Source organism: Physeter macrocephalus, chromosome 15 (assembly GCF_002837175.3).
Source record: "Physeter macrocephalus isolate SW-GA chromosome 15, ASM283717v5, whole genome shotgun sequence".
In the NCBI taxonomy this organism is placed as follows: domain Eukaryota; kingdom Metazoa; phylum Chordata; class Mammalia; order Artiodactyla; family Physeteridae; genus Physeter; species Physeter macrocephalus.
The window spans coordinates 79640587-79655991 of NC_041228.1; the positions used below are offsets into that span (position 1 = coordinate 79640587).

The 15405-nt window shown below is 42.0% G+C and overlaps 1 protein-coding gene across 2 annotated transcripts in view; it reads right to left on the minus strand.

The window, feature by feature from the left end:
* Nucleotides 1-15405, minus strand: part of SNTG1 (syntrophin gamma 1) — a 191938-nt gene that overhangs the window by 81392 nt on the left and 95141 nt on the right. For both annotated transcript variants that reach the window (XM_024127073.2, XM_024127072.2), the window contains exon 10: nucleotides 9675-9804. In XM_024127073.2, coding sequence (XP_023982841.1) covers nucleotides 9675-9804 — 130 coding nt within the window. The remainder of the gene's footprint in view (nucleotides 1-9674; nucleotides 9805-15405) is intronic.

Consider the following 15405-nt stretch of genomic DNA (forward strand, 5'->3'; position numbering starts at 1 on the left):
AGGATCCCACGTGCCGCGGAGCGGCTGGGCCCGTGAGCCGTGGCCGCTGGGCCTGCGCGTCCGGAGCCTGTGCTCCACAACAGAGGGAGGCCCGCGTACCACAAAAAAAAAAAAAAAAATAGAATGTAAAAGTATGACTATTAGAAAGAACAGCTTTGTATGGCATTAATGGAAGATAATCTACTTTATTATAAACACCCAAAACAATTAGATTAAAAATGACAGTGATTTCAAGGTGTCTGAATATGAAATACGTTTATCCAAATCACCAATCTTCCTAAATTTGGAAAAAAAATAGAGAAATAAAACAAAATGCTTTTTAATCAACCTAATAAAAATAAAATTCATAACAATCAACCTAACATGAAATTATAGATCCATTTCTGAATGTCAACTTTCTTCCAAATTAATATATTATTTGGTGGTGCTATTCTAGTGCAACTATTTTTAGACCTTTATGGGCCCATCAAGAGTAACAGGTCAAATACACCTAAAGGTGTTTAAGGTTAATCTCAGGGGGCTATTTGAATGTATTACAGAATTACAATCATTAAAACAGGGTTTTACCCTGCCAAACTAATTGTGACAATGACTTCTGATAGAAACTTAAACACTGAATCTAAAATATCTATTACTGAGTTAATGATAAAGACTGTATTTTAAATTTGAATAGAGAACAAAGCTGGAAAAGGTGGTTAATTACTTGAAAACAATGTATCACCCACAAACTCCCAGTGCAAAGCTCATATTTAATGCACACGTATTTCAGACTGGATGGGGTGGCCTGAGGCACATCAACCTTCCTACTGAGAGCGACGGAAATGGAAAGATAAACCTAGTAAAAGCACTTTTTTTTAAAGACTTCTGAGACCTCCCGCTCTAACTAGGGTGAGCATGGCTAAGATTCCGGAGATGAGATGATGAGCTGACAGCTCAGGGCCACCAGGCAGGCTCGGGGACAGACGCCCAGACGCAGAGCATGTGGACAGACAGAGGAGCAGAGCATGTATTTTCTTCTGGGTTCACAGGGGCAACGTGCGAGATTTGTGCGGCTTCAAACGCAACACTGCTTTTCACCTCAAGACAGTTGCTGGAGTCTGAATCTGAGCAGGACAAAAGGCTAAAAAAATTAATCTGAGAACCTCTGAAAACAGATCAGAGTTTTGTAAATCTGTGCTGAGAGAGAAGCCAGGAGACGTCAGAGCCTGGGGGTAGATGTGTTCGGGGAATAGACATGCTCTCAGCCCCCAGGCTTGGGGCGGGCAGGGAGGGTGGGCTGCACCTTTGGGGTCAGAAGTAACAGAAGCAGAGCCTTACAGAAAGTTCAGCCCTGCCTGATTCAGCTGGATTAAGACATCAGTCTTAGTTTATGAGTCTAAAGAATGTGTAGAATCTTTGATTCTTTTCCTAGACACCTGTATTAAGATATAATTAGCAATCTTTTACAAATTAATATGCCAGAAAATTCATAGGGCACTATTACATTACTGATATATTTTAAATGATGTGTATGTCAAATAATAATCCATTCATTATTTAGGAGTTAAACAAATAGCAAAATACCTATTAGTCCATTCAATGTAGCTAGGAAAATGCCACGATTAAATGTTAACTCAACAAAGGATAATACCATCTACACAAGAGGATGGTAATTTTATTTTATATATGTCACAAAAGTACACATTTTAATTTACATGTAACATATACACTAATAAGAACACTAGCAATAAAAATACCATTATTATTGTAATAAATTTTCATTTTTATTCTCTTCTGAACTGTAATAAATACCTAAAGTCTAAAATTATTATGAAAGCACATATTTTAAAATATATTTTTACCAACTCTATTACATCAAATGGCAAATAGGGTTTAGTGTTTGATTTTCTAGGAAACAATATGCCCAAAGATATAAAAATCAAAAAATATAGATATACTCTTGCAGGAAGAGAAGTTTGAATAATGTTTTAAGGGAAAGAACACATTAAAAACCCAACGTGAGAAGAATCTTCACATTGGGATGAAATGGAATAGAAAAGACAGCTCTTTTTCAAGCTCTTACAATTTATTACTGAGACGAGTACTTTCGGCGTACCATCTACGTACTTTTGTAGATGTTAAATAGTATTAAGAAAAAGATGTATCTTATTTTATCAAACATTTTCACCATTTATTTTGCCTTCCTACTTTATTCTATTACGTTAGTGATTTTTTTTTTCTTATGGGAATCTTTGGTATTAATGAAGTCTTATTTAAAGAAACTAATATTTTAAAACTCTATTATACACAATAGTATATTCTTATATTATTGAAAGGTTCATTTAAATCCAGTAGCTTTTTCATTAGAGAATTTTCATTAGAACTTAAATGTAAAATTAAATTTAAAACTTGTGACTCCCCTTAAAAAACTTGAAGGACACATATAAAGGCATTGAATACTCACATTACAAGTGTTTTTCAGATTATATTTCTTACACTCAAACTGGAAATAAAATGATAATTCTACTACTTTATAATTTACCTAACATCAAACGTGAACATCTGCTTAAATATTATGAACTGTATTTTAAGAAATAATATTCACTTTGTCTGAATGCTGGGGGGAATGATAATATGTGTCCCTCTTTTTCTTTGAAAACCTTTAATTGAATGTTAATGATGGAAACCCCTTAAAGGAAGTCTAGTTATTGCAGGTCTGTTAAACTGAGAATAATTACACAACTGGTTCTAATAAAGATGTGTTTCGATTTAATTTATTAAAAATAAAATTTGGAGTAATAGGAGCGTCCATTTGTTTTAAATATCACTCTTATTTTTTAATTCCTTAATTTTGTATATTCAATTTTAGCATCACCAATTGTATCCAGAAACCAAAGCGGTAATGTTGTCTTTTGACATTCTCTTTAGACAAAAACAAAAATGCATAGGATATTCAAATATTCTTTTAAAACGTTTTTCTCTTCCTACATTAAACGTCTTTAGGGATTTTTTTCCAATCAAATGTTTAAAGATAAGTGACGAGCTTACATTTAAAAAACTGTATCCTAATTCTATGACTCTCACTTTTTCAACCTCATGTACTCGTCAATCTTGATGAGTGATGTGCTCTCAGGATGCGTGCTGCAGGACCCTGCTCACAAGGTATATTTTCCCATGAAAATTAATTTTGAAGATTTATCCAAGGAAATAATTCCTATGGAAACAAGAAACAGGCCCCCAATTTCCTTAGAGATTTGTGGTCAATGTTAGTCAGCAGATGTGTGAGGACCCGGAGAGATCTTTATTCCGTAGATATAAGTCCTCTCGAAGACACACGATGTTAGTGTGGGTGCATCACGGCGATATATCCATTCTGCAGCTGTTGATAAAACTGCCTTCACCAGGAGAGGGAAGAATCAGAAATGATTTCTGCCTCAGGAGCCCACATTTCAGCTCAATTTTTTCATCCATTTTTCTCAGACTATGGATTCTGTGCCCTGGCCACCTTGGTTATTCCGCAGGCCCATGGGTACAACGTAACTGCCTGCCTTGTTGCTTTTAAAAACCTATCTGTTACGAGTCCATCAGGATGCCAACCCAGTGTTATACCCAAGTGAACTTTCTTATTTTTTCTAGTTCAAGAACTTTTCAATTTTGCCTGTCTCCATCCTTATGATTAGCATGTATATGGTATATATCATACATAGTATATATAATACACACACACACACACACACACACACACACACAATCTTACTGTGAATTAGAAGCCTAAAAGCTGAAAGCAGGTTGCAGCCATTTATAAATGTCTAGTTCTCTGTTCAGAGCTAACTTATTCTTCCATGAATTCACTGAACTCCGGAAATGACTGTATGCCAGACGTGAAGGGAATGCCAAGGGTACCAGATCCCTGTCCCCCAGAACCATCCGGTTCAGCTGGCAAAACAAGCATGTCTTTGGCATGAGTGTTGCCTGAGCAGAGGTGAGCAGGACGGGCCTGGCCGGAGGCGGGGTGTGCAGGCAGCGGGGACCCTGGGCTGCAGGCGGCGATGGGCTGTGTCAGGCTTCCCAGGGAGGGGAGCGTGCGGTGTTCACGGTAAGGACGCGGCCTGGCTCCCCGGGAGGGGTCTGCAGCTGCCTCGGCGCCCTCGGGTCTGGCAGTTGAGCTGCTTCAGGAGGCGGCAGCTCTAGGAAACGCTCCATGGAGCCGCTGCAAACTCCCCCCGATTCCTCGCGTGACATCCTCGGGCCTTTCATCTGCGCACCTAGTGCCCTTCTCTTCCACACGACGCCCGCGCCCGGGGGGAACGCGGACTGCTCGGCGCCCACGGTCTCACCTCCCGAGCAGCAGAGCCCGAAGAGGATGTACAGTCCTCGGGAGGCAAGGGTCACAGGTGAAGGGAAGGGAGGCCGGGCAGCACAAGGCAGGCATCAGCTGGTGAGCGGTCCGTGTGCCCGAGCTGCCCAGGGCTTCTCATCAAACGCTGTCGGCTCTTCACCAGGTGTGACCCGCCCTCGGAGCCTCGTGCAGTCACTGCGTTTCCAGACGGTTCATCCAGTGAGCAAGGGCGAGTCCTCTGTCAGCTCGCTTCCTTCTACCACCTGACTTGCACTGGGCAGGGTACGCCCCGGGGGGGGAATTACCCCACGTTCCCGTGGAGTTTCCGTCGGCCTGGGAGCAGCTGTGGGCCCAGGACGGTCAGCTCCGTCACTATGATTACGACCAAGGCCACGTTGAAGTCCAGGCCTGGGCACGGGTGGCAGAAGGGTGGGTGTGTCGGGGCAAAAGGGCCCCTGCGCAGCACCTGTGCCTTTGAGGCCCCTGGAACGTTAGGGGCTGGGAAATGCTCAGCTGGAAGAAGAGAAAGAATGAGGCCCAAAGGGGAGGTGGCGACGGGGCCAGATGGGCAGAGCCCACCGGACGGACCAGGGCTGGCACGGAAGCTGTCAGTAAAACTGCCTGTTTGCTTATGACCGCGCTTTAGAGTTAACAGCAAAGCAGGCGCTCTGGATTGGGCAAGTAAATATCAGCTAATAGTCTCCAGTATCAAGAATTGTTTAAGAACTTTAACTGTTGGTGAGTAGTTTTCTAACAGACAAAGTAGGTTGGTTATTTTACATATGCATACAACAGAACGCCCAGACTTGCCCTTGCTTTTCTTCTGATTTGATTTACTGACTCTGCCATTGTCTGATTTCACCCTCTGTAACCCATCTGTGGTTGACATCCGCAGGTGTGAAGTTTGCATTTTGGTGTGTGAGGAGAAGCAAAGCAGAAAACAACCCAGTACACTAAAGCGCATCTAAGGACTCAGAAAAATCCGCAGCTATAAAAAGGAAGAAAAAGTCTCCTTAAGTGACACCCATGCCTGTCAGAACCACACGCTGCAACCTCTGATCAGACTTCTGTTCCTTTTCGGTAAATCTCCTTTCTGCTAGGCTTTATTTTGTCATGACTTTCAATTCACCTACAAGCTTTGTCGAGTCTTTTCAATGCGGCAGACACAAGAGAAGTTCCTCTTTAGCTTTTCACAACCAACGGTATTATGGAAAAAATTTCCCTTTTTTCAACTTGCAAGTGTTTGCCATCTAAAATAGCAGAACTCTATGGATTAAATATGACTCCCAAATAATGTTTTTTGCTCCTGCAGGTAAATGGGTAAAATAGAGAAAGACGGCTGAAATACATCCTGCAGGAACTCAAATGACTGATGAAATGTGTGTGTGTGTGTGTGTGTGTGTGTGTGTGTGTGTGTGTGTGTGTGTGTGAGAACCCTGAAGGACTGTGATCATTCCACAAAAAGCACAGGGGTGTTGGTTGTTCATGCATTATTTTTAGAATTAATATGTTTTTAGTATTAAGCAGTGTAGTAGATATTGTTGGTTATCTGACTCAGAAGCCATTCCCAACCTTCTTTTCTTGGTTTTCCCACTACAAACACTAGGAAAGGCAGAGACTAGCCCCCCCAACTCTCCAGCCACCCACCCCTCAGAATCGTCATGAGGCTGAGTTCAGGAGAAGTGAGCATTATTAGTCCACTGAAGGGTTTCTGGGAAATTTTCTCTTATCTTGATGAAAGGGGAGAGATGTAGCTGACGCTACTTATCCTTTTTCCCTTTCTTTCCAGTTCTGAACACTGAAGTGATGTTTGGAAGTGTTGCAGCCCTTATGTCACCATGAGGTGGCAAACATAAGGTAAAAGCCAACACTCTAAAGGTAGAGGATAATAGTAGCAATAATGTGTGTAGGCAGAGGATGGGTTCTGGGTGGATGGTGGTTTCCAGCAGATGCCACCATCCACAATTCTTTTCATTTGGGGAAAAACCCAACTATTGACTCTATCAGTATTTAGCGTTTCTCTAATTTGTTATTGAAAGCATTCTCAATTGATACAAACATTTGTGGAAAAGAGTCTATTCTCTTTCACATAATAAAATATGAATTATGTATTTTGAAAATCTCATATATGCAATCATTCTTATTTAAGATCACAGTAATTTTCATTGAACCTCTAAGAATAGAAGCATTGGGACTTCCCTGGTGGTCCAGTGGTAAAGAATCCGCCTTGCAATCCAGGGGACACGGGTTCGATCCCTGGTCGGGGAACTAAGATCCCACGTGCCATGCGGCAACTAAGTCCGCACGCGCCACAATTACTGAGCTCACTCGCCTCAACTAGAGCCCGCGTGCCGCAAACTACAGAGCCCACGCGCCCTGGAGCCTGCGTGCCACAACTAGAGAGAGAAAACCCGCACGCCACAACTAGAGAGATGCCCGTGCACCACAATGAAGATCCTGTATGACGCAACGAAAGATCCCGCATGCCTCAACTAACACCTGACGCAGCCAAACGATAAATAAATATTAAAAAAATAAAAAGAAGTAATTCTTTCACCTTTTTAGTATGTGGCAGAACAAAATTAACTTGCAGGAAGAGGCCACTGGAATAATTAGTGAGAAAAACTCATTGACCTTCATTGCTTAGTACTTGAGCTTTATGACCTTAATATCCTGTTGTTCTATTATTCTATGGCTGAAGAATAAGTTCAGGATAAATATTATGATGTTACATTCACTGAGTAAGGCTAACATTACTTTGTCAATGCTATATTAGCAATATGTCAATCATTGGATAAGAAAAAACTTAAGAACCTTTCCAAAATTCTGGGCACATTACTCTTATTACAATAATATGAGACTGAAATCCACATGCCCCTGACATTCATTTCTTTCTTTTTAAACATATACTTGGCACCACTGAGTCTTCAATCACAGACACGTTCTAAAGCACTCTCTTGGATTTCCTGCAGATTAAAATGCCATTAGGTAATAAACTAAGGCATTAGTGGTGTTTCCCTAGTAATGATTAATATGAAAGGTGGGTCTGTCTTTCTAAAACCTGGCACTTATCTTGCTCTTAGAAAAATACATCAAAACAAAACAAAAAAATATATTTCTGTTAAGCAAAAACAGAAAACAGAAGCAGACTTCAGGATCCTTTCACCAAGACCATTCTATTTTTGTTCATCTATCTATCTCCTCATTCATTAAACATTTACCAACCACCTTCTCTATGCCACACACTCCAAATAATTCTGTCTAGTCTGTCTCCTGGTTACAGAGTTTTGGAAAAAGCAAGTGTCCCCAGAGATGATGAAATAAATTCTTACTCAAGTAAATTGACGAGAAAAGCTTAAATTCCCTTTGATCAGACAATAGCGTGTTCGGAGCTATACTTCCATCTTCCTTCACTTGCTTCTTGCCCTTTCTCCCTCCCGCTTCCTGTGGTATTTGAAGGCTCCCAGCCCTGCCCGGGCCACCGAGGCACTGAGACACACAGACACTTCCCACTCCAAAGACAGTCCCCGTTCAGGTGGCTTTAGCTCAGCAATTATGATGACTTTTCTTGTGATATTATTACAAACGAGTTATTTTGAAAGGGTCTAGGGACTCAAATAATATTGTAGGCTGCTTTGCACATGGACAAACTAATAATACAAATATTAGGTTGTTTTCTGTTATATGCAAGTGCATTTCATGGTTATTCCGAAAAAGTTAAATGCGAAAGAGTAAAAGTATGATTTGCAGATTAAACCATGAGATTTAGATTAAGTGAAAAAAATTCAATGGATTTATTCTGAAGATAAATAGGTGCTCTATTCGTTTTCTATTATTGAAATAATAAATTACCACAAACAGTGCTTTAAAAGAAGCACTAATCCGTGATCCTGCAGTTCCGTAGGTCAGAAGCCTCAGTGGGCCTCTCTGGGGTAAGATCAGGGTGAGGGCAGGATGGTCTCTGTCCGGAGGGGCAGTGTCCCCTTGTCTTGGGCAGCTTCTCCTGGCCTCCCGCTCTCTTGGGGTCCTGGTTCCTCCCCATCTTCAGAGCCAGCAGTGTCAGCCCTCCCCCTCCCCACGCTGCCATCTCCCTAGTCCTCCCGTTTTCCTACTTCTTCCACTTTTAAAGACTCTAGTGATTACACTGGACCCTCCCGGATAATCCAGGCTAACGTCTCCGGGGCACGTCTGGTTTGGGCAAGAGTGCCCACCCAAGATTCAGTCTCTGCTGATCTGGTGGTGTCATCATATTGGAATCGCCGAAAAGGACAAGAGGTTTCAGACTGACAAAAAAACCCACATGGGGCTTCCCTGGTGGCGCAGTGGTTGAGAGTCCGCCTGCCGATGCGGGGGACGCGGGTTCGCGCCCCGGTCCGGGAGGATCCCACATGCCGCGGAGCGGCTGGGCCCGTGAGCCACAACTACTGAGTCCGCGAGGATCCCACATGCCGCGGAGCGGCTGGGCCCGTGAGCCACAACTACTGAGCCTGCGCGTCCGGAGCCTGTGCTCCGCAACGGGAGAGGCCACAACGGTGAGAGGCCCGCGTACTGCAAAAACAAAACAAAACCCACAAAACCCAAGACAAAAAAAACAACGCAATTATATTTGCTGTCTGAAAACTTTTTTTCTGGATCGTTGAATAAAAAGGTTAAAAATATTTTGACAAAACTATTTTGATTTTATTTTACCATTATCCAAGGTGGCACCAAACTGAACAATGGAAGATGACGCTTCAGAGAGACTCGCCTTAGAGCCGTGCTTGTGCAGAAGCCCACTCACTTTACTTACACTACTCCCTTACCCCGTGGAAGGAGAGGAGGAGCCATGGGTCAGGGGGCTGGGTCCCAGCTAAAGCCTAAACCAGCTCCCGCACTTGAATAGATCTGTGAAGGTTAAGATTCATGGGTTGTAGCAAACAGTGCCTGCTTCAAGTTAATACTCTAAATTTTGGGGCTCTCCAGAGGAACCAGAGGGAGAAGCGACGTAAAGATATCTAGATAGATGCAGATATAGATAGGTATACAGATATAGATAGATGGATGATATATATAGATACAGATAATAGATATTTTAGTGCTCACATGCTAAATATCTATTTTCAGTTATTTAACTAACGTAGATGTTACAATGTTTGTGGACGGAAACTCAGGTGTAGATACTGTTGAGGTGATACACGGGACTAAAACTCTCAGGACAGAGTGATTTGCTTTAAATGCTCCACAACAGCTTTTATGATGGGTGTGCAGTGGTCCCTTCTTAGAAGAACACCAAGCAGCTGATGCAAAGTTATGTATGCGTTGAAGAAATTCACCCAGGCTGAGGAACTGGCCAGGAGCTCCCTGAATCACTACTTACGTTGTGCTTTGTGAGGCTGGAGATATTGGTTGCTACGGCGTGCAGCCACTGGCCGCAGTCCTCAGCAGAGAGGCACTGGATGATCCCGCTGCAAACCCCGTCCACGGCGATGACTTGAAAAGCGTTCTGCCTGCGGAGACGTCAGAACAGATTAGACCAAAACATCGTCTCCGTTGTCTGTTTGCGACTTGAAATAGTTACGTGTTCAAAAGCTCTTCTTTCAAACAACATAAACGCAGCTTCAAACTCCTATTTGCTTACTTCTCTTTCAGAAAAGTCTGTTTCTAAATGGAACACTAAAGAGGAACCCAGACAACACACAACTTTGAATGACTACAAAGCATCTTGAGATTCAGATACATTTGGAGAATCTTCGAGATGCATATCTAAGACATTTGAGAGGGATTCTTTCTCCAGTGTGCCATAAAGTTACACACAGATGTTTATCCATTATTTTGGCCACCATCATCTCCACCCGCCCAGACACCGAGCATCATATAAAATCTTTTGCTGTCAGGAGCCGAAGCACTTTGTCAGCCGTTAAACCGGTTGTTCCTCATCTTCTCTAAGATGGTTTCGGACAAGAGGCTCATAGTTCTTCTGCATGTGTAAATACTCACGCTTGACATTTATGCGGATGCTCGCATTTCAATAACAACTCAACTTTCCTTACAATGCGATGGCCAGCCTAAATATCTCTACGGTCTTCTACTGAGTTTTTGTTGTTGTTAGAGAACATTCAGTGATGCCGTCCTAAATGGTCTACAAAAGTGCTGTTGAGTTTAAAGCAGCTTCCTACAGCTTTCATTATTTACTTTTATCTTCCCGTTTCAAGTTCTTGCATGTTTCAATGCAAGCTTAATGGAGAGGAATGGATAAAAATCCCCAAATGAATGGAAAGTAGCCAAATGCCTCTGTGGTGCAACACAATACACTTTAGAAAACGCACAAACTATCTTTAAATCCCAGCCATTTCGGAAGCAATAGAAAAAGTGTGTAGTTCAGTATTCAAAATGCTATGTAAGTAGTGTACATTTATATATTTTTCTCCAATTAAATTGCTTTTTTGTCTCTTCTGAATTTTATAAGTAGGAGTCTGTGGATATTACACATGATTTCATTTCTGCAAACAAAGCCACCGCAAGCGGCATTTCTCTGGCCCAGCTTCATCAGGAGGCCTGTGTCACTCTGCTGTCCCATAAGACTGGTCCAGATTTCAGGACCGGACACGTGGCAGAGCCTTTCACACCTACGGCTCTCTGCATCCACATTATTAATGTTTTCAGAGAAACTTGTTCCGATAGCCTTGACCAGCACTTTCAAATGATTACAGGGACGTGTTCAAATATTCTTTTTTGTTTGCTCTTAAAAATACATGAAAAGCCTGAGCGGGGACAACTATTGTCTGTCTCTTTGAAATAATGTTTTTTTTTTTGAATTTGTGACAAGAAAAAATATGCACAGCACAAAAAGAATACTACAACTTCACATGACTTTCTTAACTTTAATTTTGATATTCAAGAGTGAGTAAGACATTTAAAATATGCAGAGAGAAGCGCAACTATCCATGGAAAACGAGAACTAATTTGAGTTAGAAACACACGTTTCTTTCTGCTCTCTGATTATCATAACCATTGCTTCACGCAGCATAAATTAAAGCATGTCTTGAACATATTTGTCCTCTCTGCTTTAAATGAATCGTGGCAGCTGGGTATTTTTAGCTGATTAGAGTTAATGCACTTAGAGGAAATCTGCAGTCTATGTAACCACACACGCTACACAGTCTCCACGAGGAATAAGTCTAAAGGACTAACCTTATATAAACCCAGGCTTATACACTAATATGTATCAATTTTGACATTCTCTTTCCACTTTTGAGGTTGATTTGTTGGAAACCCTTTCATGAATATAAGTGAAGCATTTGAACAGTTTATTTGCTTACATACAACCTCTTACAAAATAAATTGGTCGTAAAGATTATAGCCTGGGTCCTATTTCTGCCTCTGCTATTGAATAAATAAGAATATTGGCAAATTAGCCCACTTAGTTGCGCCTCAATTTCCCGTAACAGAAAATGAGAAAAATATACTTCACAGATTCAGGGGGTAACTGGTGGGACCCAAATACTTTCACTAATCACTGAAGCTCCCTGAATGAGACATTTATGTGTGGTCTTGATGCAATATTTGAGAGAGTTTTGCAAGAATGTGTCACCCAGCACTTAGCAAGAACTGCAGTGCTGTGGCTGTATTTGCAGCTTTTAGAAAGTGTAATTCTTTGAGTCAAGATAATCAGTAATTGTAAAAAAAAAACCCCAAACTTATTTGTTTTATCTTAGTTGATCATATACTCTCTGAAATCAATAAACTACATTACCCATTAAGTTAGTACTGTAGTACTGGGAAACATTAAACTTTAACAATATTTGTAGTAGTCTTGAGGATTCTCAGACTAAATTATGATTTTTGTACACACACACACACACACACACACACACACACACAGATACAAAAACCCACACACTGGCTGAAGAAAGCAGCGACATGATTACAGTTAGAAAATCTGAACTTCTGAGTGCAGATTGCTTTTCCACTTTCTGCTCAATATCATGTTTTCTATTTTTCTAAGGATTCTTGATCACGACTCTGGCAGCAAAAGTTATTCTCAAATGTTGCTGAATGTCAGAGTAGTTTTATTCATTTACAATACAAACTTAGTCTTTCTTTGTATGAAAAATAGACTGCTCACTAAAAATATTCAGAAATAATTTTCAATATAATCTGCGTTTACATGAAAACACATACATTCCTTAGGAATACAACTGAGTTATTCGCGTTTTGACTCACTGCCCATCGTATGCCACATGAAGGCACGTGTCGGAGATGCTGAATTTGTGAGGAGCGAGTCGGAGAAGGCATTTCAAGCAGGGGGAGTGAGAGCTGTAGAGACTCAACTGTACAGGTTTGGAGTGGCTAGACGGCCTTGTCCAGGAAAAGCAGCGGGGACGTCATGGGAAAGTAGGCAGGCTCGGAGGAGGAGGGTGTGGACATCACGGAAGGAGCTTCGAGCCCACGCGACCCACGGCGGAACCTCCGTGGAGGCCCCCCACGGTCAGATTTGCGTGGAGTGGGCGGTCCTGTCACACCATGTAGGGTAAACTGGCAGCTACGAGACGACGTGGGACCGAAATACACGTGTTAGTGAGAGTGAAAATAAAACAGCTCGCTCACGGGATTTATAAAGGCGTTAGAAAGTCTGCGGGTCAGTGATTGCTTCCTTTCACAGAATATGAGGGACCAGGCAGAGCCCACATTGCTCCTGGGTTTGGGATCCAACTGGATGAATGGCTTAGACGCGGGAGAGGAGAGGAAGTGCACATTCTAGATGGGAGGTAGTTACTCCGGAACCAAATATCAGCAGCGTGAAAGCGTGAGAGGTTGTGAGAAACAGGGGCTGTTTGGCTCGTTGTGATGTGTGTCTGGGGCAGCGGTGAGTCCTGCAGGTGGCAATAAAGCAAAGCTTGATCAATGAGTGCTTTGCAAACCACGTGGCGCCATTTCCAACTAATCCTGAGTCAGGCAGGGCCGTGGGAACCCTGACTCTTTGGAGCGAAAGGATCATGTTGTATTTTATGATACAGATGTGTTCTCTCTGTGGTGGATAAGAACATGGAAAAATGTTAATGAAGGCAGGAGAGAAGCAAGAAGGACGTCCCAGTACTCAGGATGAACATCAGATTGTTCCATGAGAGTGGTTCTCTGGATGTAGGAAAGCACTGACTCAAGCAGTATTTGAAAAACGGGCCATTTTTCTTGATCTGGTTATTAACAATTTGGGGAGATGATTAAGGAAAGGAAAAGCTAAACCAACCAACCAACCAAACAAACAAACAAACCAAAAAAAACCCGCTCGGGTTAATGAGTCCAGCAATGTGCTCTGTTTCTCACTGAGTTCAGATCGTTTCTGCTCGTGAGGCTACCTTGGGGCACCATATCTCATCACAGCTTTTACGGTTCGGGCTCAAAACCTGAACTATTTGGTGAGGTTGTACAGAAGCTCTTCCAAACCATTTTGTTACCTATTTTCCAAAGCTGAAATTCACCAATCCGACACAAGCCCTGAACTTTTATTCAACAGAGGCTTTCGCCCACTGTTCTCTCTGTCTGCAATGCCCTTCTGTCCCGCTTCAGTTAAATTCTGTAAGGTATTGCAAGTACCTTGATTTTATGCAACTCTCCGACCTCTAATTTCTCTCTGTGTAAAATGAAGATGGCAACTTTTGTCCTGCATACCTCACATTTTAAAGACTTTGTAAAGAGAAGTTTTAGGTTTATAGCAACATTGAGGGGAAAGTAGAGAGATTTCCCATAGACTTCCTGCCACACACACACACACACACACACACACACACCCTCTCTGTTATCAACATCTCCCACAAGAGAGTTGCACTTTTGTTATAATTAATGAGCCTACGTCGACACGTCGTGTCACCCAAGCTCCATAGTTTAGATTAGGGTTTACTCATGGTGTCCCACATCTTATGGGTCTGGGCAAATATATACTGACATATATCTATTATTATAACATAATCCAGAATATTTTCACTCCCCCAAATACCTCTGCTCTGCCTCTTCGTCTCTCTCCACCTCCCAACCGCTGGCAACCACTGATGTTTTTCCTGTCTCCATAGCTTCACCTTTTCCAGAAGGTCACATAGTTGGAATCATACAGCGTACAGGATTTTCAGACTGGCTTCTTTCACTCAGTGACACGCATCTGTGGTTCTCCCATGTCTTTTCGTGGCTCAGTAGTTCATTGCTTTTGGGGGCTGAACAGTATTCTACTATCTGGGTGTACCATAGTTTATTTATCCATCCCCCTACTGAGGACATCTTACTTCCAAACATATACACAGGGACACTGCATGGCTCATAGAGTAGGCGAAATCAACTAGGATCTTAATGTTATTTAGTTGAATATATTTTTTAAATCGTCAGTTGTTCCGGCTTCACAGAGAGTGAAGTCCTTGTGGACCTGCTGGCCTGTCTGTGAAAATGGAAGAAAGTCAATCCGTTCAGTGACTCCCAGTCTATCTGCACAGCACCACCTGTAACAGAGCGATGGGAGAGCAAAGGCAATGGTGCCCCAAACGGGGCTGCTGTTTCTCCTCCTTCCCCTCAGCCAGTAAGCAGGAGCAGGGGACGCCTTGAATTTTCTATCTCTTCCCCCATCACACTATGGATGACATATCCTTGCACACTGTTTCCCTTACTTTACCGTCACTATCCTTCTCATAACAAACAGTTTTTTCTATCCAATTCACGCCGACAATTACTCTAGCCAAAGTCACCTTAAGCTTAATCTGTTTCTCAGTCTATCCAGTATTTCTATTCTGTAGTTAATACCATCAACCACTTTCTTCTCCTTAATAACCTTCCCATTCTCATTCCCTGACACTTCAATGTTCTGTCATATTTTGATACTTAAGAACTGAAATGAGACATATACTTCTAAATCATTACTCTACGATGAACATAAACTGTCTCACCACTGATAAAACAGTGTGATGTTCTCATTCATGCTACATAATAGCATATGACAGTAACACAACTTTGTGGCCATTAAGTATGAGACGTATCACATCATCAGAGTTAAAAGTATGGGCCTTGGCCAAACCAACCAGCACATAATATCCTAGATTTCGAACCAAGCTCAACAATGTTGTATATGT